The sequence below is a fragment of the Alnus glutinosa genome, chromosome 2, assembly GCF_958979055.1.
Source record: "Alnus glutinosa chromosome 2, dhAlnGlut1.1, whole genome shotgun sequence".
Classification (NCBI taxonomy): Eukaryota; Viridiplantae; Streptophyta; class Magnoliopsida; order Fagales; family Betulaceae; genus Alnus; species Alnus glutinosa.
Window position 1 is genome coordinate 3808342 of NC_084887.1, and position 20247 is coordinate 3828588.

At 35.7% G+C, this 20247-nt stretch overlaps 3 protein-coding genes across 3 annotated transcripts; 2 read left to right on the forward strand and 1 right to left on the reverse strand.

Annotated features, from left to right (window-relative positions):
• The first annotated feature begins 1113 nt into the window (after positions 1–1113).
• LOC133861796 (high mobility group B protein 3-like) lies at positions 1114–3607 on the forward strand. The gene is made up of 7 exons (XM_062297607.1): positions 1114–1241; positions 1877–1984; positions 2135–2192; positions 2508–2552; positions 2848–2928; positions 3072–3167; positions 3381–3607. The coding sequence occupies exons 1-6, from the start codon at positions 1192–1194 to the stop codon at positions 3165–3167; spliced, it is 438 nt and encodes a 145-aa protein (XP_062153591.1). The 5' UTR covers positions 1114–1191; the 3' UTR covers positions 3381–3607.
• Positions 3608–5059: 1452 nt separating this feature from the next.
• On the reverse strand, positions 5060–10867 carry LOC133862074 (large ribosomal subunit protein uL6c). The gene is made up of 3 exons (XM_062297937.1): positions 10709–10867; positions 8770–9078; positions 5060–5533 (listed from the first exon to the last, which is right to left on the reverse strand). Exons 1-3 carry the CDS (start codon positions 10741–10743, stop codon positions 5197–5199), a joined length of 681 nt encoding a protein of 226 aa, XP_062153921.1. The 5' UTR covers positions 10744–10867; the 3' UTR covers positions 5060–5196.
• Positions 10868–12785: 1918 nt separating this feature from the next.
• On the forward strand, positions 12786–18257 carry LOC133860703 (glutamate receptor 3.7). Its single transcript, XM_062296281.1, has 6 exons — positions 12786–13760; positions 14331–15679; positions 16077–16354; positions 16555–16586; positions 17066–17472; positions 17699–18257. The coding sequence occupies exons 1-6, from the start codon at positions 13505–13507 to the stop codon at positions 18116–18118; spliced, it is 2742 nt and encodes a 913-aa protein (XP_062152265.1). The 5' UTR covers positions 12786–13504; the 3' UTR covers positions 18119–18257.
• The last annotated feature ends 1990 nt before the right edge of the window (positions 18258–20247 follow it).

Sequence of the window (20247 nt, forward strand, 5' to 3'; positions counted from 1 at the left end):
TGGCCGGCCATTTGTGCTTGCTGGAATTCGACCATTTGTGCCGGATCCCGGCCAGAACAGCCATTCTGGCAAGATCCCGGTTGGCCAAATTCCGGTCAGTTTGACAAGAATCTGGCACAGTATCGTCGGAATCCCGCAATTGTGGCAGGATTATGGTAGAAATTTTCAGATTCCGGCATCGGCCGGATTCTGACCAGTGCTGGAATCTGAATCTGGCTTGTCGGAATCCGGCGATGGTCGATTGCTAAAGTATGAAGGTCGACTGTGTTGTTTAAAAAAGGGTCGACTACCTCTGTCGTCTGAGCTGAAATTTACTAAGCATTTTTTGTCAAACAAAAATCATTTTACAGTTGATTATTATTTTCACCCCCACCAAACACCAAAAAAAATTAAAATCATTTTTTCAGAAATCATTTTACACCGAAACAAACGGTGGATTAGTAAAATTTAATTCCCCATGCGTTGACATATTGCATTAACAATTTTGGGTGAGATTTTCTGTTTATGCACTGCACGGGTTGCAATAGCTTTAATCGGATTATTCATTCAAAATAAACGATTTAAAAACTGCCATGTCATCCAAAACATTTTAGATCTCATTTTTACTATTTGCTTCACATCTTCACCCACCTTTGAATCTCCATCAGTTCTTCTGCCACCTTCACACCACAGTCGAGCTCTTATCTACCCAACTTCCTTATCTCGTCCCATCATATGGGGTGTACGTCCAAACCATCTACAAAGAGATTGGTTCGGCTACTCCAACTGACTGAAATATAACGACACCGTTTAAAATGCACAACTGACACCTGAAAGAATTTTAAAGGGTAAATTGGCGGAACTAAGCCGCCCACTCACGCCCTTTGCACGCACCGAGCCTCTAAACGGTCTCACACGGACCCAATCATACGCATACTCACAGAAATTCACAAACGCGTCCAAACTAAAGAGACCAAATTACCCCCCCACGACACTTGTCATCTCCAGACAGCCAGGTTTTCTTATCTCTACAGCCGCGCGAGTATCGCTGCTTATTCCTTCCCGCTAAAATACCAAGTTCGAATCTCAATTTGACATTCATTTCATGTACATTTCCAATTCATTTCAACACCACTTCCTATAAATACCTTTCTTCTTGTTCTCACTCGCACGCAGAAAAAGTCTCTTTCATTTTTCCCAAAAAAGCACACCATGAGAGCTCCTAAAACCGCTGCGATTGCTCACAAGAAGCCTCTCGCCGAGTAAGTTCTTGACTGCTCTCTCTGCTGTGCAACTCTACGTTGTAGTTTAGCTTTCTGTGTTTTCGATTCTGAAAATCGTTTCGTCCTGTGAATGCCTCCTATGTCTTTGTAACTGTGTGTTTTTGCTGTGTTTCTATGATTTTTTGCTTCGTGAATTGCTTTTTGGCTTTGTAACTTCGTGCTCCGTTTTCTTTTTCAAAATCGTTTTGTGCTAGGTGTTTTTTTATGCTTCGAGAAGAATCGAGATAGCGTGTTTTTGCTCCGATTATATTGATCAGCTGATTTTAGCTGCTGTGAATGTGCTTCTGCTTTGTATCTCTACGTACGTTCCGATTAAGCTTTGTGTCTCTGTGTTTTCGCCTTTGATTTTGAATTCTCGCATTATGTTCGTCCGCTTCGTTGTTAGAATACTCATTAAACTATGACTCTTCTCTGCTTCGTCAAATCGTTTTGTTTAAGCCTTTTGTGTTGGTGTTTAAAACTGCTTTTTCAATCAATTATTTTTGTTATGATTCAACGACCTCGTCTTTTCGTGTCGTTTTCTTTGCGAATTGCGATTGCTCTCTCTGCTTTGTGATTTTGCTTTCTTAGTTTCGATCTCACATTTGCTTTCTCCGCCTCGTGTACTTCTGAAGGATACTGAAGAAAGGCAAGGCTGAGACGAACACGAAGAAGGACAAGGCCAGGAATAAGAAGGATCCCGATGCTCCGAAGCGTCCCTCCAGTGCGTTCTTCGTCTTCATGTGAGTCCGTTTTCTATAACTTCTCATTTATTGTGCTTCAATTCGTACAGCAACGTTTCTACTATTTCACAGTTTTCATTACTTTTTTATTCTCTTTGTTTTTGAAAAAGTAATTCTGAGATGTGTTTTCTGCCTTTAAATGAATGACAGGGAGGATTTCAGAAAGTCCTTCAAGGAGAACAATCCTGATCAGAAGTCTTGTTCAGCTGTGAGATCAAAACTTCATTCGCTTACCTTTCTATAACTTTTTTTTTTTCGAATTACAATATGTTCTCACCTTCTGTTTGGATCCTGAGAAAACGGAGGAGAAAACGGAGGAAAATAGAAGAAAAACATCTTTCATTACAAAGAATAAACTGAAAACCTTGAAGTCAATCAGTTTTAGTTGAGCTATCAGTTCTTTTAGCTGCAATTTGAATAAACGCATAATTTTAGATTCTCCTTTTCCCTCGGTTTCCTGGCAACGAAACAGGAACTGTTTCATTATGGAAAAATTGTTATTCTGAGAAATGCTAATGTGCAGGTTGGGAAAGCCGGAGGTGAGAAATGGAAATCAATGACTGATGCTGTAAGATCTCCAATCTCTTTGCCACTTCAAAGCAGAAAGTCCTATAAATTTCAAAACAAATAGAAAAAAAAAAAAAAAAAAAATCGAATGGCGTTAGATCTCTGAAATCATATTTTTTTGACATTACTTTACATATATATCTGTATCTCACTTTGTAAATTGCGACGGAAAACATAAAATGTGGTTTGTCTAAGTTATTTTAGGAAACAATTAAATCTATCTTTGCCTTTTGAAATCAACGGCTGAGAAACTGCTTAGATGTTATTGGATTGCGGTATTTGTAATTTCTTCATAGGAGAAAGCTCCCTATGCTGAGAAAGCCTTGAAGAGGAAGGCTGAGTATGAAAAAGCCGTCCAAGCATACAAGATTAAGCTCGTAATTTTGCTTTCTCATTCAGATTTTTTTCCTTTTCATTCACTGATTTTAAGAAATTATAAATTCCACCTAGTTTCTTCTCTTTGTTGCTTACAGTGATTCTCTCTCTTTTTCGTTTTACTTTTTATTTGCGGGATTGTCAGACTCAGAATGGCGATGGATGCAATGAACTGCCAGAGGAATCTACGACATCGACTTCTGAGGTCCACGACGAGGCAGACCAGGAAGCTAGCTCTTAGGTATACACTACACCTTTCCCAGCTAAAGCTATTTCTAGAGAAAGTGAATACAAGTTGTATGAGTGGTCTCAGTCATTGAATTGAAACCAGCACCTGGTTCTACATGTTTACTGACTACCATCTTGTACATCTTGTAGCTCAGATTTTAAGTTACAGAAGTGAAGTACTGGTTGAAAAGGGCTTGACATTGGTTGTTTGGTATAATCCTTGCAGAGATTGTCCATGGGAGCTGCGAATTTGTACAGAGCCGCGAGAAAAGTTTGGAGGTTCTCGTTTGTTTCTAGCTTTTATGTACTGCCACTAGTTTTAGTTTTTACTACTACTTCAGAGTTGGTATTGGTAACCCCACCCTACTGGGTGCTGGGTTGAGATCCCTCCAACCAATCCTTGCGTGCTATGCCTCATAGAGTGTTATGTTTGTGGTTTTCTAAGTAGCTATGGACTTTTGCTGTCAATAACGCCTTTTAGGTGGCTTCTGTTCCCACTATTGCCGTTGTTTCCTTTTCTTTTTTGGTAATGAAGCAACTTTGGTGCACCGTTTTGGCTGACGTGTTTTGTATTGAACTGAGGGACTAAGAAACCAACGTGTGCGGTTAAAGAGGGTTAATTACAGTGAAATTTTGCTTGGGCTTATCAATTAAGAGACATAATCGCTATTTGGGCTTAAGAGGACCTAATCAATTTGATGAAATACAGTTCTCTAAAACTGACTTAAAATATGACGAGAACTGGGGTATGACTAGGAGCAACCTTTTATCAATTAGAAGAAACCTAGCTTCAGATTTTTATGTGTTCTAAAATTTAGTCAGAATTCTCTAGTTGAGATATTTAGCTTTAACTTGCCAAGCTGTAATGCAAGTTTGAAGGCAAATTCATTTGGCCACATCAATCTCAGTGATTGAAAGCGTACAAAGCATGGAACCTCAGAATCTTATAGTAACATCCTCGCGGTTCCATCAACCTTTGTGTCATGTTTTCACGGTCCATTCAATTTGCCGAGGGCGGAAGAGGATTTAGACACCCACTATGACTAGTATGGCCTTTTTGGGTTGTAAAACTGCAAGGCATTTAGCATTACTTCCATTTATGGTAAAATTCCATAGAATTTGACGTTTGGAAAAGAAGGAAAAGCCATGGCATCCAACCAGAAACCTAGAGATATATATGCTCTTTCTTTCTTTCTATCTTTCTTTCTTTAATGGGCTTCCAAAATAATGACAGCCATAATTTACACAAAATAGAAAAAAAAAAAAAAGATGAAAACTATGTCTGAGAATAGAGAAATGTTATACACACTCCCACTTTCAAGTACACGGAGTGTGTAGCGTTTCTCATGAGAATAAGATGTAATAATGTATGGGAAAAGAAGAAAATTAAGAATATTACAAGTCCTTTATACGCTACAGACAGTCGTGGATTGAAACTACAAGTACTAACTGAAAAAATTGAAAGAAAAAAAATACTAATTGAAATTATTCTCGCATGATTACTGTTAAGAGTACAACGGTCTTTACTACAAGTCGATTACAAACTGACAGTCTACGTGACACTACATGACCACTAAACAATTAAATTCACCTATCAAATTTTGTTTAATTTTTTTCACCCATACTATGCCATGTGACATTCATGTAGACCGTCACGTGAGTGTGTAAACAAATTGGAGCAAAAGTTGTAGCGCCCCAAGCATTTTCCTACTTACATCCACTTTCCAATTCCAAATTAGGGTATTGACAGTTTTCACTCATCCTTATGACCGGCCGTGGTTATCTTCTGGTCTTATCCCATACATGCGAGAGTATCACACTTACACCCCCTAACCTCATCTTGGACCTCACAAACTACAATAATATCTCACAATACCATAAAAACTCAAGACAAAAAATAGTAAATGGAGAAAAAAAAAATCAGCTAGATGTTAATTGCAATGATATGCCTTTACTGTAACTACATCCACAATTGCCAATGCACATTTGAAATGAACAATGAGATAACAAGAAAGAAAGAAACAAGTAAACTGAAACCTCTATTACTTCTTCTTTCCTGCTTTCCCTTCCTTTCGTCTAACAATTTCATCAGCATATTTGACACCCTTACCTTTGTACGGTTCCGGGGGTCTCCATCGCCTAATAGAAGCAGCAAACTGACCGATAGCGCATTTGTCATATCCGCTAACAGTAATTCTGGTGTTGTCTTCCACCTTCACTTTTATGCCATCTGGGATTGCCATCCTAACTGGATGAGAGAATCCCAGATTTAGTACCAAGTCTTTTCCTTCTAGCGTTGCACGATACCCAACACCGATCAATTGAAGTTTCTTCTCAAAACCTTTAGATACTCCCACCACCATATTGTCGGTAAGTGTCCTAAGCAAATATTTGATTAAGAATCAAAAGATTAGTTAAGAAGAGTACAACTGAACTGTAGACGTCACGGGGGAGGGAGAGGGGGAGGGGGGAGGTGATGAATATACATTGGAGTATACAAAAGAAACACCCACTTAGGGAGAAGCCATTAGATAGCTAATTCTAGAACATCAAAGAAGGGTTAACATTAACAATATGTGGGTGTCAAATATGCATCAAGGAGTGCAATTCATCTATTGCCCCTCTCTTACAACTGAAAACTAAACTTTGTGTTGATGCACAATAATGGCGTCAGTTTCCAGAAAGCATAGGTTATTACTGATGTTCTATGCAAGACAAAATGGCCAACATTGAATAGTCGGTTCACTCATTCAACACAAAACCTTTTCATAACTATTCCAAAAGTCATAACAAATTTAATTTTTCCAACAATGGTTTAAGTAGTAGTTTTTTACCACATTAAGGCTACGTTTGGTATATTGGAATGCTGATTCTTTGGGAATAGGAATCTGTATTACTATGAATACCTTATAACAGTTACTCAAGAATGGAATAACCATTCCAACTCTTTTGTTTGTTGACAACACATGAATAAGTAGAAAACTGAAATTGAATAAAATAAACTAAAATATCCTAGCTCTAGAAATTATTTCCCAATATTCTTTTTACACCCCAATTTTTTTATTAAAAAAAAATTCAACCAACCACCCCATTTTTTTTTTCAAGAAAATTGGGTTTAAAGAAAAAAAAAATAATAATGGGCTTTTTTTAAAAAATAAAAAATAAAAAATGATATTCTAATCCCGAAGGAATGGCTATTCCTCTCATTTTTTAGAGGAATAGTTATTTCTCATTTTAAGGGAACAAGTAATTCATGGCAATAGCTATTCCTAGTAAGAGCATCCTTATTTTTAGCTCAAAAATCTACTTTTTTGATTTTATCTATCACTTTTAAAAAGCTTCCTATATCAAACTCTCCAAATCTTTCTCTATTTCAACTAAATATTTATTTTTTTTATTGGTTTTAAGCAATCACTCCTAACAAATGAAGAGAGAGGAATGTGAAAAGTGAAGTAAAATGAGAGAGAAATGATAAAATATTCAATAGCTCATAAAATTTGTGAGCCAAATTTGGAGTGAAATTCTGACAAAAGCTAAAATAGAGAATTTGTTGAAATAGACTATTTTGAGTTTTTCACTAAATTTTGGTGAAAATTTTGAAATTATAGAGATGCTCTTGAACATAAAAAATTAAAGGGGATCGATTCCCCTTGCAAAGGATTTAGCGAGAAACTAAAAGAAAATAATTAAAAAATGAATAGAGAAAGGATTTGGGGGTTTAAATATAGAGAGAGTTTTTGCCATTCACCATTTTAAAGAAACTTTAAAGAATTTGATGCATGGGGTATTTTGATTACTTTCACTAAAATTTAGTGAAATTTTTGAAGTAGAGAGTCCATTGAAGATGCTCTAATAATGCCCAACAAAACAAATGAACAGCTATTCCATTCCTATCTGCCAAATGTAATCGAACTTTTACCTCAAATCCAGTAAATTCCACATGAAACATTGAGATGATAGATGAGTAGATGTTAATCAGATAAGTGATTACAGTAGCTTTATGGTCAACAAGCCAAATCATAATTGGTACAATAAGCCTGTTTCCGAAGACTTCAGTATAGCTATGTGCATGTGTGCGTCTCTATGTGCGAACTTCACCTATTATGTTCTAAAATCAAATGCTTTAAATTTCAAATATTGAGTTTTAATGTATACAGTGAAAACTTTCCACAATGAATAACAATAGAAGTGCTCAATGAGACTAAGAAAGCTAAGTACTAAAAACAACTCATAAAAGCACTAGCAGCAGCTTCCCTTCAACTTTTCCTTAATTTAGAGAATTAAACCACTTTTTAGTTCTCTATTTAAATGCACTCTGCAATAGCTTCCCTTATAATTTTCCTATACCATTTAAATGTTCTTTAAATTAAATGCTAAAAGAAAGAGAGATGAAAGAGAAATCATTTAAATATTGTTTCAAATAAATGTTAGAGACTTAGAGGAATGAAAGAGGAAAGAGAAGTTTTATATAAAAATAATGCTAAGGGAACACTTTTGCTTCCCTAAATGTAGGGTACAAGAGCATTCCTAGCAGCTTTCCAATCATTTTCCCTAAATATAGGGAACAAAACTAATTTTTACTTCTCTATCAAAAAACACCCCACAGCAGCTTCCATATCATTAAAATATTATTTTTTACTTTTACTTTAATTAAAAGTAGGAAAAAGAAGATAAAGTAGGAGAGAGATAATATATTTTTTACCTTTACTTTAATTAAAAGTAGGAAAGAGAAATAAAGTAGGAGAGAGATAATATATTTTGTGAATAAACAATTGAATGGGAAGTGAATAGTGTTTCTCAATGCATTGGGAAGCACTATTCACTTCCTAAGGAAACGAAAATTTTAGGGAAGCTACTATGGAGGGAATTTTGTAACTTTCTTGAAATTTTCTCAAAAACTTAAGAAACAGACCCCCTTTAGGGAAGCTGCTATGAATGCTCTTACTTGGTGTTTTCTTAGTTTAGGGAACAACAAGGGAATCTGATTAAATAAATTTTTTAGAAGTTTTTCCTACATGTATAGGGAAGGGAATGATTTAGGGAAGCTGCTGCTAGTGCTCTAAAGATAAACTGCACACAACCAGAGAGAGAGAGAGAGAGAGCACCAAATAATGGTTCCAGTCAATATGTTATAGCATCCTTTCTTCAAACATAACTTTAAACTTTTGATCATTCCCAAGAGTTTCCAAGCACTGAATGATGGTCTCCAAATTCTCAAATTAGATGGCATTCTAGATTTCTAATCCATTTGATTTGATTACAAGAAGGAACACAATTAAATAATCCATGATCAAATACTTTTACCCCTTGCAGATAACACCAAAACATCAAGTAGAAAGTACAAAAAATAACTGCTAATGGTACAATTATAACCAAAAAGCTTTTGGAACACTTTCATTAAATTTTTTTTTTTTCAAGCAAATTTTCTTTCCTTCCCCCTCTCCACAATAATAAAGACACATTAAGAGAAGAGCCGTGAAGAATTAAAAATAAAGCCAAGAAAACATTAAAAAATAAAAGCAAATAAGTAATTCAAGGAAAGGATCAAATGAAATCATATTAAGATAATAAAAGGAAGGAAAAAAGTGTTATTGCCAAAGGATAGAAGAATTTACCTAAAAAGACCATGCATTTGGTTGGCCCTTCTAGTTTCCATCGCCTTGCTGACCCTTAGAATGCCAGACTCATCCCTCTCAACCTTCACTTCTCGTGGATAGCTCTGTGAAAGTTCCCCTAGAGGACCCTTTACTTTTAAACCTTGGCCTTCCAAAGTGATTGTCACAGTGGATGGCACTTGAATTGGCTGTTTTCCTATCCGTGATTCCTTACACACCACAGTTTTCCTCAAGAAACCAACACGATCTAAATGAACACTGGAAATACAAATTCCATTTCTCTCGCCCAAAAATACAGACCTCAAATTGCTGAAACATGAAAGGAAAGTTGTCTCAAATATCAGAATATTCAGTGCTTAAGTAACAAGTTTACCATCAAGCCAAATAATTCCACTACTACAGAAATCATCTTCTTCTTTTTGTCCAGGATTACTAAAGATTCCCAAACATGCCACCTGCTTATACACCAATGCATAACTCTCTGTTTGGTTGCTGATAAAATGTAGGAAGGAAATGAATATCAATTGAAATCTTGAAGTGACGCCGAGGAAAACCAACATCTTCACTCTGTTAAGTCTAAAGACTGCTATTTGAAGTAGTTGAATTGAGTTTCTTAATATGTTTCGGATAAAAAACAACAGAAACATAAGATTCATAGTTACCTTTTCCTTTTCCTACATTCTTTCCGAAAGGATCAAAACAACGAAGGGGAAACAAATAGTAATCATACCCCTGAATCATATTAACTATACTTCTTCTAAAATCATGTAGACAGGAAACTTGTTATACATGCTCTTATTATTAATCCACTGAACCTGTTCATACAAGTCTATATTTCAAGCTACCTTGGAAGCTGAAAACCAACGACTGGACTCTTGTGCTGTTGTGCAAAGGAACTGACTTTTGGCACAAACACGTCACATTTTAGGGAAAAAAGAAAGAGAGAGAGAGAGAGAGAGAGAGAGAGAGAGAGAAGAAAATCAAGAAGTTCCACAATAGAGAAAGAGAAAAAAGTAGGCAAACATATTAAATCACCACTTGTCCTAAAAGCTTTAGCTGATAGTAAGAGGTAAATTTAATCATTTAATCAATACTTTAAAACACTCTCTCACGTGTGGATTCAAACTCTTTTTTAATAGGTAAGGCTCAACACATAGAGTATTTAATTGAAATAGAAGGTGAACGATAGAGACAGGGTTCGAACTCAAGACCTCTACTCTGATATCATGTTAAATCACTGCTTGTCCCAAAAGCTTAATAAGCTGATAGGAAGATGAAAATTTAAATCCAAGAGTTAATAATTCAAGTTTTAGTAGAAAACTCATAAAATTTGCTTGCAATTACTAATGCATATCTGAGGGTGCTGTGGTTGAACCAGGAAAAAACCAATGTAAGAAATCATACTAGCTGCAGTTTAGAGCTACTACTATTACTTTTGAAAGGGATAGTTTTCTTTAACACTTACACACAAATCGCAAGGAATATGCTTCCAAAGAGAACCATAGCGATTCAACTATCCAATTCTCAGATATAATGGGACAAAAAATTCTGTCATATCCAGCACTCGAATTTGAATCAAGAAGACCTATCTGAGACACCTAATATTCAATGACTCAAATAAATCAAGTACATTAATAATAATAATAATAATAATAATAATAATAATAATAATATTGATGCAATCTTGAAGTAGCTGAAACCCATTTCATGATAAAAAAATAAAAATAAAAAAAGATTCCAACTTTACCATAAAATTCAAGCTACCCAGAAGCCTATAGTGGAACTTAAGTGCACCCACAATGTTTTATACACACACAACCCGCAATTTTCAAAAAATAAAAATATAAAAATAAAACCCATTAAAGTACAAGTATAGACTTGATCAAACAAGTACATGATATAGAAAGAGACGCATTAGTGTTAGAGTTAGGGTTCTGACCTTGTTTGGAAAGACGAGGTGAGGGAGGAAGCCATTGTTAAGAGCTTGTGAGCATCAGCTTTTAGAATGTGAAAGAACTTTCGTGGCTTTCATGAAGAGGAAGAAGAGGCTATCCAAATCGACTGTGTTATCCACAGTGAGCAGTCCACTAAATGACGCAAATATCCCTCCTGAGAGAAGGAAACATCGTGTTACCCTTGTTTTTTAAGCCCAATAAACGAGGATTAGGCCCGGCCCACCCGCCCATAAGCCCAGTAAGCGCATTTCTCATACAATAGTACAATACAAGTAGATAAGGGTGTATATGCGGAGTGGTTATTAACTAGAAATAACCAATAACCGTTAATAATTACCAATAACCACTAATCGAGAAAATTGAAAATAACTGCAATCGGATAATTTGGTAACTGAGTACCTGCGGTTGCAGTTACCAGTTTTTACATTCTGAAAACTGGTTAATAACCGGATAACTACAATTGGTTTTGATTATATATATATATATATATATATATATATATATATATATATATATATATATATAATAACCGGACAAATCTCAATCAAAAGGTCGATTGTTCGCGTTCAGGGACGGAGCCAGAAGTTCTTATGGGCAGGAGACAACGGGAAAAAAAAAAAATTGGTAGGGGTCAAATAAACTAAATTTTTATTTTTACCTTATATTTTTTAATTTTTTAGAAAAAAATATTTTTCCACCCCCTCCCTCCGTCTTTGTTTGCGTCCCAACTGTGTCAAGATTGACATTTTTTGGCCATGATGCGTAACACCTTCAGATTTGTCATCTAATTTATATATATATATATATATATATATATATATATATAGCTTTTGATTTGATTGACATTTTAATGAGCCACTAAACATATTCTTTGTGACTGTCTCTATTAAAATGTCTATTACTTTCCAAATCAGTGGCCAGAGTTGCTGCTTTTCGAGTATACAAATCTACTTCTTTTCCTTTTGGGGGTCAGGGTCTTGTTATTAAAGAGATTTTTCTAGGAAAATACTGAGGAAGCTTCAAGAGCCATAGAAATCTGTTTCTTTTCATTTTTATGTTTTACTTTCTTTTCTTTTCTTTTCTTTTCTTGTTTTGCCAATTTTCCAAAAGATGATTCATGATTGGTAATTTGGTATTTCATGTTTTGGTACACTACGAACATTTAGGACAGAAAATGATGTAATTGAATGCAAATATTGAATTTTTTAAAAAAAATTAAAAAATTCAATATATATGAAAACCGGTTATTTAGTTAATAACCGGTTTAAAATAACCCGATAATCGGCGATTAATAAAAACTACAACCGGTTACAGTTGCGGTTATAAGCAAATAATTATTACCGCAGCCGATTGTACACACCTGCAAGTAGCTAGCTGCCTCATTCTTATCCCCAAAGATGCTCCCCTATTGGACAAAAGGAGTTGATGCTTATTGGACATGGATTTGCTTTTCATTTGGGTCACATTCCTATATGCTATGCTTTATATTGTCATTGGCTGGGCCTGGCAGAGGTGATTTAGACTTCATATCATGGATGAGTATGATAAAGACAACTTTTTCTGTTTGTTTTCAAATTGGGTTTGCCATTACGAATTGTAGGCACGTGATATGGTCTTTGTAGAGCACCTTGTCGGTGGTTAAATTTCAAGTCTAGAGTAATATTAAAAATTACACTTTTTATCTTATTGTTATCCTATTCAGTTGAAGTGGAAACACAAATTAGTCAAATTTTTTTCTTTTTCAACAAGGTTGATTTAATGGCTAAACATCACTGTCATATCAACATGAAAAAATAATAGTGAAATAAAAGTATAGTTTTTTTTAGAATTACTCTTTGTATATTTGTACGTATGACAACTTAGGCTTGCATTCAATTTTTTATTTTTGGCTTAAAAAGAGTTTCTAATTTGTGAAAAATAATTATTGAAAAAAATGGGGGGAAATGTCAAATTGGACGATAAAATGTTATCTCCAAATGATCATATGAACCTCGTATGTGAAACGGCAATTTTAAATTGCACTTTTACGAAGATAAACGTAGCTAAAGATGGCGGGTTTTAGCATAAGAAGAAATGGAGGGAAGATAGGCTCTATGTATTCTATGGTGGTCGCTTGTATTGCTTGGCGCCATTGATAATTTGATGATGCCTCTTTGATTAGAATAGAGGGGTATGTGGGCAACATCGGAAGAAGTGAGGTGCTGAAAAGTCGTTCGTCAAAGGGAACCCATCCATCTAAGAACTCAGTGGATTGGTGGCAGGGGCACTGATGCCTTTCTTTCTCTTCAATTTTGCCTTTCATGCAAAGAAAGGCAAACGAGCAATTCCTTTTGAATCCCTTTTGTTTCGTCATAAATGATTCTCTCTCTCCCAAAATGTGATTTCTCATTTTTACATGGTGGGACATGTTTCCACAAAATATCAAATTCAACATTACTATCCCTTCTTGCGCTTTCCTTCATTTTTCCTTACCAAACACATGCTCCACAGTTCCTTTTTTTGGTGGCTCAATTTTCCAGTCTTTTCCTTCTACTATTACAGGTTTTTTCCACACGAGTTTATCAGACAAGAAATGGGTTGCTCTCTGACCATGAAGTAGTGGTCAGGTACGTGCTCGTTAGTTTCTGGGGATACCCTTTCATTTTTAGGCCACCATGTTTGTACTTAACCCTTCTGGTCTCTTAAACTCATCTGGGTATCCAGATTTTGAAGCCTGTGCAAGCTTAGTTTGAGAAAAGTTGGAGTCTTTATTGTGAAGAATTGGTTTTGTGGTGGCAAGTATGAAACAGTTTGTGGTTCTGCCTCTTACAATTTTGATATGGGTATTCCTTACCGGTTCTGTGTACTGCCAGAGTCCTGCGGTTGTGAACATTGGTGCAGTTTTTACTTTTAATTCGGTTATTGGTAGAGTCGCCAGGGTGGCGATGGAAGCAGCCGTCTCTGATGTCAATGCGGATCCAAGAATTCTCAACGAGACAAAGCTCAATTTGATCCAGAAGGAAGCAAATTGTAGTGCCTTCTTGGGGTCCATTGGAGGTACCAAGGAATTGTCCATTTTATATTCTCTTTGAAATATAATTTAGTTCGTTCTGTAATATTATCGGTGTAGAGCTCTTGACAGGAATAGCAATCCCTTTATGGTTCACAGGGATTTTAATAAATGATTAGAAGATAATCCAAAGGTTATATACTAAATTGTTTAAAATTCCTTTTGAGTGATTTCTGTCCTCTCCATTCCTTGAAGTGTTCAAAGCAAAATTTACTAAATGGTTGAAAGGGATTTTTTTTTTTTTTTTTTTTTTTTTCATTTCATCATAATTTTTACTTGTGAATTGATCTTCCGCCAAAATTTCTCTTCTATTATACGTTTTCTTTTCTTTTTCTTTTTTTCTTTATTATTTTTTTTTAACCATCTCCAGTTTTGATATGCAAAGATTTACATTTCCATGCCACATTTATCTGATAATGGAATTCCTCTCAATTTAAGCCCTTCATGAGCTCTTCTCTGTCTTTTCTGTCTATTCTGATTACAGCCTTTAAGTTCTAAACTCTGAAATAGAGTTCTTGCTACATATATCATCTTGATTGCACCTTTTTCTTGGGCAGCTTTTCAGGTACTTGAGAAAGGGGTAGTGGCCATAATTGGTCCACAGTCCTCTGCTATAGCTCGTATGATTTCTGAGATTGCTAATGGTCTCGAAGTGCCTCTTATCTCATATGCTGCTACTGATCCAACTCTTTCTGCTCTCCAATTCCCATTCTTTCTTCGAACCGCACAAAGTGATTCCTATCAAATGGCTGCTATGGCTGATTTAATTGACTTTTATGAATGGAAAGAGGTCATTGCCATCTTTGTGGATGATGATTACGGCAGGAATGGGATATCTGCTTTAGATGATGAACTTGATAAGAAGAAATTGAAGATCGCTTATAGATTGGCTTTGCCTATCCAGTTTGATCTAAACAACATCACTGATATACTCAATAAATCTAAATCGCTTAGTCCTCGTGTTTATGTTGTTCATGTTGATCCTGATCCCAAATTGAGAATATTCACCATAGCTCAGAAACTACAAATGATGACCAGTGACTTTGTATGGCTTGCGACAGATTGGCTTTCTGCTACCTTAGACTCATTATCTCCAATGAATCAAACTTCACTCCATATTGTCCAAGGGGTAGTTGCGCTTCGTCAACATACTCTAGAATCCAGCCGGAAGAGGGATTTTGTATCACGATGGAGAAAAATGCTAGAAAATGGTTTAGCAAGTTCTGAGTTGAATACCTATGGACTCATTGCTTATGATACAGTTTGGGCAGTAGCACGTTCAATTGATGAGTTTGTAAAGGAACACAGAAATATCACATTCTCTTTCAATGATAAGTTACTCAAAATGAAATCGGCTGAATTTCAACTGGGGACGCTCAAAGCCTTTGATGGTGGATCTCTTCTGCTTAAGAAATTATTGCAGACAAACTTCACTGGTTTAAGTGGTAAAATCCAATTTAACCAAGATGATCAAAACATTGTGAACGGTGGTTATGATGTCATCAATATTGACCAGATGGCAGTTCATACAGTTGGTTATTGGACTAATGCTTCAGGCTTTTCAGTTTTACCCCCAGAAAATCTTAAAAGGGAACAAAATAGCTATTCCCGCCCAGATCAGAAGCTTAACAGTGTTACTTGGCCCGGCGGAAAAAAAGATAGGCCACGTGGTTGGATGATTGCAACCAATGAGAGACCACTGAGGATTGGAGTGCCAAATAGAGCAAGTTTTGTTGAATTTGCCACTGAACAGCCCAACAGCCATACAATGCATGGGTACTGTATTGATGTCTTCGTTGAAGCATTGAAGTTAGTCCCATATTATGTTCCTTACAGATTTGAGCCTTTTGGGAATGGCAGCTCTAATCCTAGTTACGATGGGCTTGTACAGATGGTTGCAGACGAGGTAAGTAAATCATATTGTTTTTTAAGTGGTAAGAACAAAAGAAGTATAAAATGTAATAATCTTTTGTTGGGTAAGGATGACCTACGAATACATGGTAAACATGCTGATGCATGAGTTACCTTATAGAGGCTTGCCTTGAAGATCCTAATTGCCAAATGTGAGTAATGAATTCAAAATGATGACATTAACCATTTCACTAATACCTTGTGAAATGGAGTAGGAAAGTTTGACCAGTTACATGCTTATGATAATCGTTTTTTTTGTTAGCTATTTACGGGTGAAATCCATATATACTGGTGGTTCTCACTCAACCTTTCTTTTTTATGTGGGGTACATGTGCTAGCAGATTGAAACTTTGTTGGGCACGTCTTGTTTATTACTGAACTTTTGGTGTCAGGTGTTCTATGCTGCTGTAGGGGACATTGCAATTGTGACAAACAGGACAAAGCTCGTGGATTTTTCACAGCCTTATGCTACTACTGGTCTTGTCATAGTGGCTCCAGTCCGGGATTCAAAATCAAGTGCTTGGGTGTTTCTTCAACCATTTACAGTAGAGATGTGGTGTGCTACTGGAGCTTCTTTTGTAATGATTGCAGTAGTTATTTGGATTCTTGAGCATCGAGTCAACAATGATTTCCGCGGTCCCCCTAAGAGGCAGATTATTACAATGTTTCTGTAAGATTTTTTTTATGTTGTAATGTAGTACATTACTAGTTTTCCCTCAAATTTATCCTTTCAAGTGGTGGTATTTTTACAGCATGTCTGTTTTTGTACTTGTTTTTAATAAAGAATTTGATATGGCATTACATGAACCCAATATACACCTTAATACCTAAGATATTAGCCTCTACTCATTCAATTCTTTCATGTTGCAGGTTCAGTTTCTCGACATTGTTCAAGACAAATCGTAAGGAAACCTGCTAGCTTTTACCTATTAGTTTCTGTATATTTCATTATTTCTTAAAGCCACTTATATACCATTAAAAATGGTGGTGGGCTTAAGGGAACCTTTGTGCTTGATACATCAAGTCACTAAAGCCAATCGCTGGAATGTTACCTCAATTAGATGAATAAACAAAACCCTTGTGGCACACTAAACAGTAAAGCATATCAACTTGTGCAGTTGCAAATGGAAGCTGTTATATTCCAAGCAAAGATCTGAACTCATTAGTAGCTGTCCTCATTGTTACATGCTCTTGAATAATTCAGTAAAATTTTGTATCTTATCTGTTTCTAATAAATATTTCAAGTAAAGAAATGAAAGAAAAAAGCTATTACTATGTTTGTTCTATTTTCACTTTGATTATGGAACTGAAACTCTGACAATATTGAGATAAACATAATATTTGAATTTGATAAGTTTTTTACTTTGTTATTAAATAACAGAGGAAAGTACAGTAAGCCCACTTGGACGGATGGTGATGGTTGTATGGCTTTTCCTATTAATGGTGATCACAGCAAGCTATACAGCGAGCTTGACTTCAATCCTCACAGTTCAGCAGCTTTCATCGCCCATCACAGGAATCGATAGCTTGATTTCAAGTAACTGGCCTATTGGATACCAAGTAGGTTCGTTTGCTTATAGCTATCTGGCAGACGGTCTTTACATACCTAGGTCAAGACTCAAGTCTCTAGGCTCCCCAGAAGAGTACGAGAGAGCACTTCGACAAGGGCCAGACAATGGAGGGGTGGCAGCTATCATAGATGAGCTGACATATGTGGAGTTATTTCTGTCAAAGCAAACTGAATTTGGGATTATTGGGCAACCATTTACCAAGAGTGGATGGGGATTTGTGAGTAGAATTTGTCTACAAGAAACTGCATGCATTCATACATGTAGACATCTGTGCATGACATATTCAAGATTGCTGGCAACTCAGCATCAAACTTTGGATGAACATGCTGTTTTTTTTTTTTACTATGCATTATCTTTTTTCTTTCTTTCTTTCCTTCTTAGATGTACAAGCTGAAACATCTCCTGGTTATGATGATCTTTATTTGTTCACTGCTATAATCTAGGCTTTCAAGAGAGGTTCCCCACTCGCAGTTGACATCTCTACGGCAGTCTTGAAACTTGCTGAGAATGGATCACTTCAGAAGATCCACGAGAGGTGGTTCTGTAAGATGGGTTGTCCTGGAGAGAACAGACACAAAGATGAGCCTAACCGACTCCACATGATCAGCTTTTGGGGTCTATATTTACTATGCGGTATCGTCACTCTCGGCTCCCTTCTGGTGTTTTTTCTGCGAATGGTTCGCCAATTTTTGCGGTACAAACGACAACAAAGGGAGTCGGAGTCCTCTCTTCAATCTCCAGTGTCATCAGAGGTCCACTGTTCTCAGGTCATTTACAGCTTTTTTGACTTCATTGATGAGAAGGAAGAAGCAATCAAGAAGATATTTACTCAACGTGACAATCCTCAAGGTCAGAATAGCTAATTGTATGTAATGTTCTGATATTGAAGAAGAACAAGTTTTTGTAGTCGATTCACTTGCTACATTGCAACCAAACTTCATAGGGCATGTATATATCAATTTCCCTTGTATAGTAATAAATATATGGTATTGCTTTTCTAAATGCCTAAAATGGCACTATGATCAGTGTCTTCATTCAGTTGCATTGTCAATATAAAGTCTTGTTGAAGCAGTGGAATGTTTAGGGTAACAAGGAACTACACACAATAACTCCAAGAGTTTGGAATCTCCCAGGGGGATTTGGAATCAAGCAATAAGATAGAAAACTCTCATAGAAGAAAACTGATATTTTATTCAAGAAACGATGATTGGCAACAATGAAAACAAAGTACATAGCATGCTTATTTATAGGCTGCAAGCAAAAAAGAAACTCTAGTACTAAATTATGACCAAAACACTCTTATAAACATCCTAAACTGACTAAAAACTGGAAAAGAAGCGGTAAGTTCTTGTCGGTTGCTACATTCGAGTAGATCGAGAGTATTCCCGTTTGAATGAGCTTCATCGATCGATCCAATTTCGATCCACGCTTCTATTTTCTTGAATTGCAGGGATTACTTGTTCTGGGCCATTCGAACGGTATGGAAGTCTGTTTGAACGGGTTATTGCAGAGTCATTTTCTCTTCTAAACTTTCCTGAATTGTAGGGGTTACTTGTTCTGCATCACTTGTTTGGTAAGGAAGATGTGTTCTTGTTCTTGTTATTGTTATTGGTTGTTGCTGCTTCTTCTGCTAAGCTCAAGAAATTGCAGCAACAATGATCATGTGATTTGCTGCCATTTTGTGGTCATTACATTACAATTGAAAGAATTCTACTAAGCTTAAAAAAAAACCAAAAAAATAAATAAAAATAAATATCTACTAAACTTCTTTTAAGCCTGTTTGGTAAAATTTTCAAAAGTTTTTTTTCCTTCTCAAACGCTTAAAACTTTTTTCCAATATGTATTAGTTAACCAAACGGATTTTCAAATGTGGCCCTCATTACTAACACACTTTTTAAAACAAACTATAAAACATTTCTCAAAAAAATTAAAAATACAAAACATTTCTAAAAAAAATCATCAATATTATTTTATTTTATTTTTTTCAGGTCAGAGATTGTTCATGTGCATTTTTTTTTTTTTTTCACACTTAGGGATACTGATCACATGTATAACAATAAAATCAATAAAAACATTTTTTTTAAAAAGTTGGGTAGTGTTGTGGCCGCCGAACATATCTAACAGCTCAACGATGGCGGCCAAATCAACACCATGGTGGGGACCTGACGGCGGCTGCCTCCACCATGGAGCAACAACACTCATTTTTTATTTTTTTTAAAAAAATGTATAATAATAATTTTTTTAAAATATTTCTTTTATTTTGTAAAAATGTTTTATCATTTTCTGGTTTTTCAAAATTTTAGCAAACTAATTTTCATTTCTGGACCTCAGAATACTTTTTTCAAGCTTATCCTCTCAATTTTTATATTTTTCAAAACTCAAAACACTTATCAAATATCTACTTTGGAAGTATTTGCATATGGTTGTACTCTGAAATTAAATGCCCTGTTGTCCTATGCATTGATTTTTCTAACCATACGATGGACAAGCCAACTTCAATTTGTTGTGGATGGGATCAGCATGAGTTAGGATTAGAAGTGGTGTTAAATTAAGATTTTATTTAATAAAGATTAGGTTATTCTGAGATTACATGAATTCAGAGAATTATTTTCTCAAACTCATATTTGAAGGAGACCAAGTTTTCTCTTAAGAAACTACCCTAATATATCATGTTACACACTAAAAAAAATCAATCGAGCACGTAATACAATAACGCCCCTGCCGAGCAACCGAAAAGGACCGAAATCTCTACAATTGAAACGTTCGAATTGCACTATTGCAATTCAAGCAGCCCATAAAGAAAAAAGTTGTAGAACCGATTAATCTCGGACAAATAAATTTTACATCTTAAACTGTTCAAAACAGGTAATTAAACTTTGTAATCTCCGAACGATGAAGAGTCAATTGTAGGAAGATATTATGTTGACAGGTAAATTAGGACTTATCCACCTAACCAGTCATTGACGTTGAATCTTGTTGTATTCTTCATTGA

Coding starts and splice junctions, on each gene's coding strand:
- LOC133862074 (XM_062297937.1), bottom strand. CDS start 10,743: ATGGCTTCCTCCCTCACCTCGTCTTTCCAAACAAG. Junction 9,079..10,708: donor ACCTCGTCTTTCCAAACAAG/GTCAGAACCCTA, acceptor TTCATGTTTCAG/CAATTTGAGGTCTGTATTTT. Junction 5,534..8,769: donor CAAATGCATGGTCTTTTTAG/GTAAATTCTTCT, acceptor ATATTTGCTTAG/GACACTTACCGACAATATGG.
- LOC133860703 (XM_062296281.1), top strand. CDS start 13,505: ATGAAACAGTTTGTGGTTCTGCCTCTTACAATTTTGATATGGGTATTC. Junction 13,761..14,330: donor CTTCTTGGGGTCCATTGGAG/GTACCAAGGAAT, acceptor TTTCTTGGGCAG/CTTTTCAGGTACTTGAGAAA. Junction 15,680..16,076: donor TACAGATGGTTGCAGACGAG/GTAAGTAAATCA, acceptor TTTTGGTGTCAG/GTGTTCTATGCTGCTGTAGG.
- LOC133861796 (XM_062297607.1), top strand. CDS start 1,192: ATGAGAGCTCCTAAAACCGCTGCGATTGCTCACAAGAAGCCTCTCGCC. Junction 2,193..2,507: donor ATCAGAAGTCTTGTTCAGCT/GTGAGATCAAAA, acceptor GCTAATGTGCAG/GTTGGGAAAGCCGGAGGTGA. Junction 2,553..2,847: donor GGAAATCAATGACTGATGCT/GTAAGATCTCCA, acceptor ATTTCTTCATAG/GAGAAAGCTCCCTATGCTGA.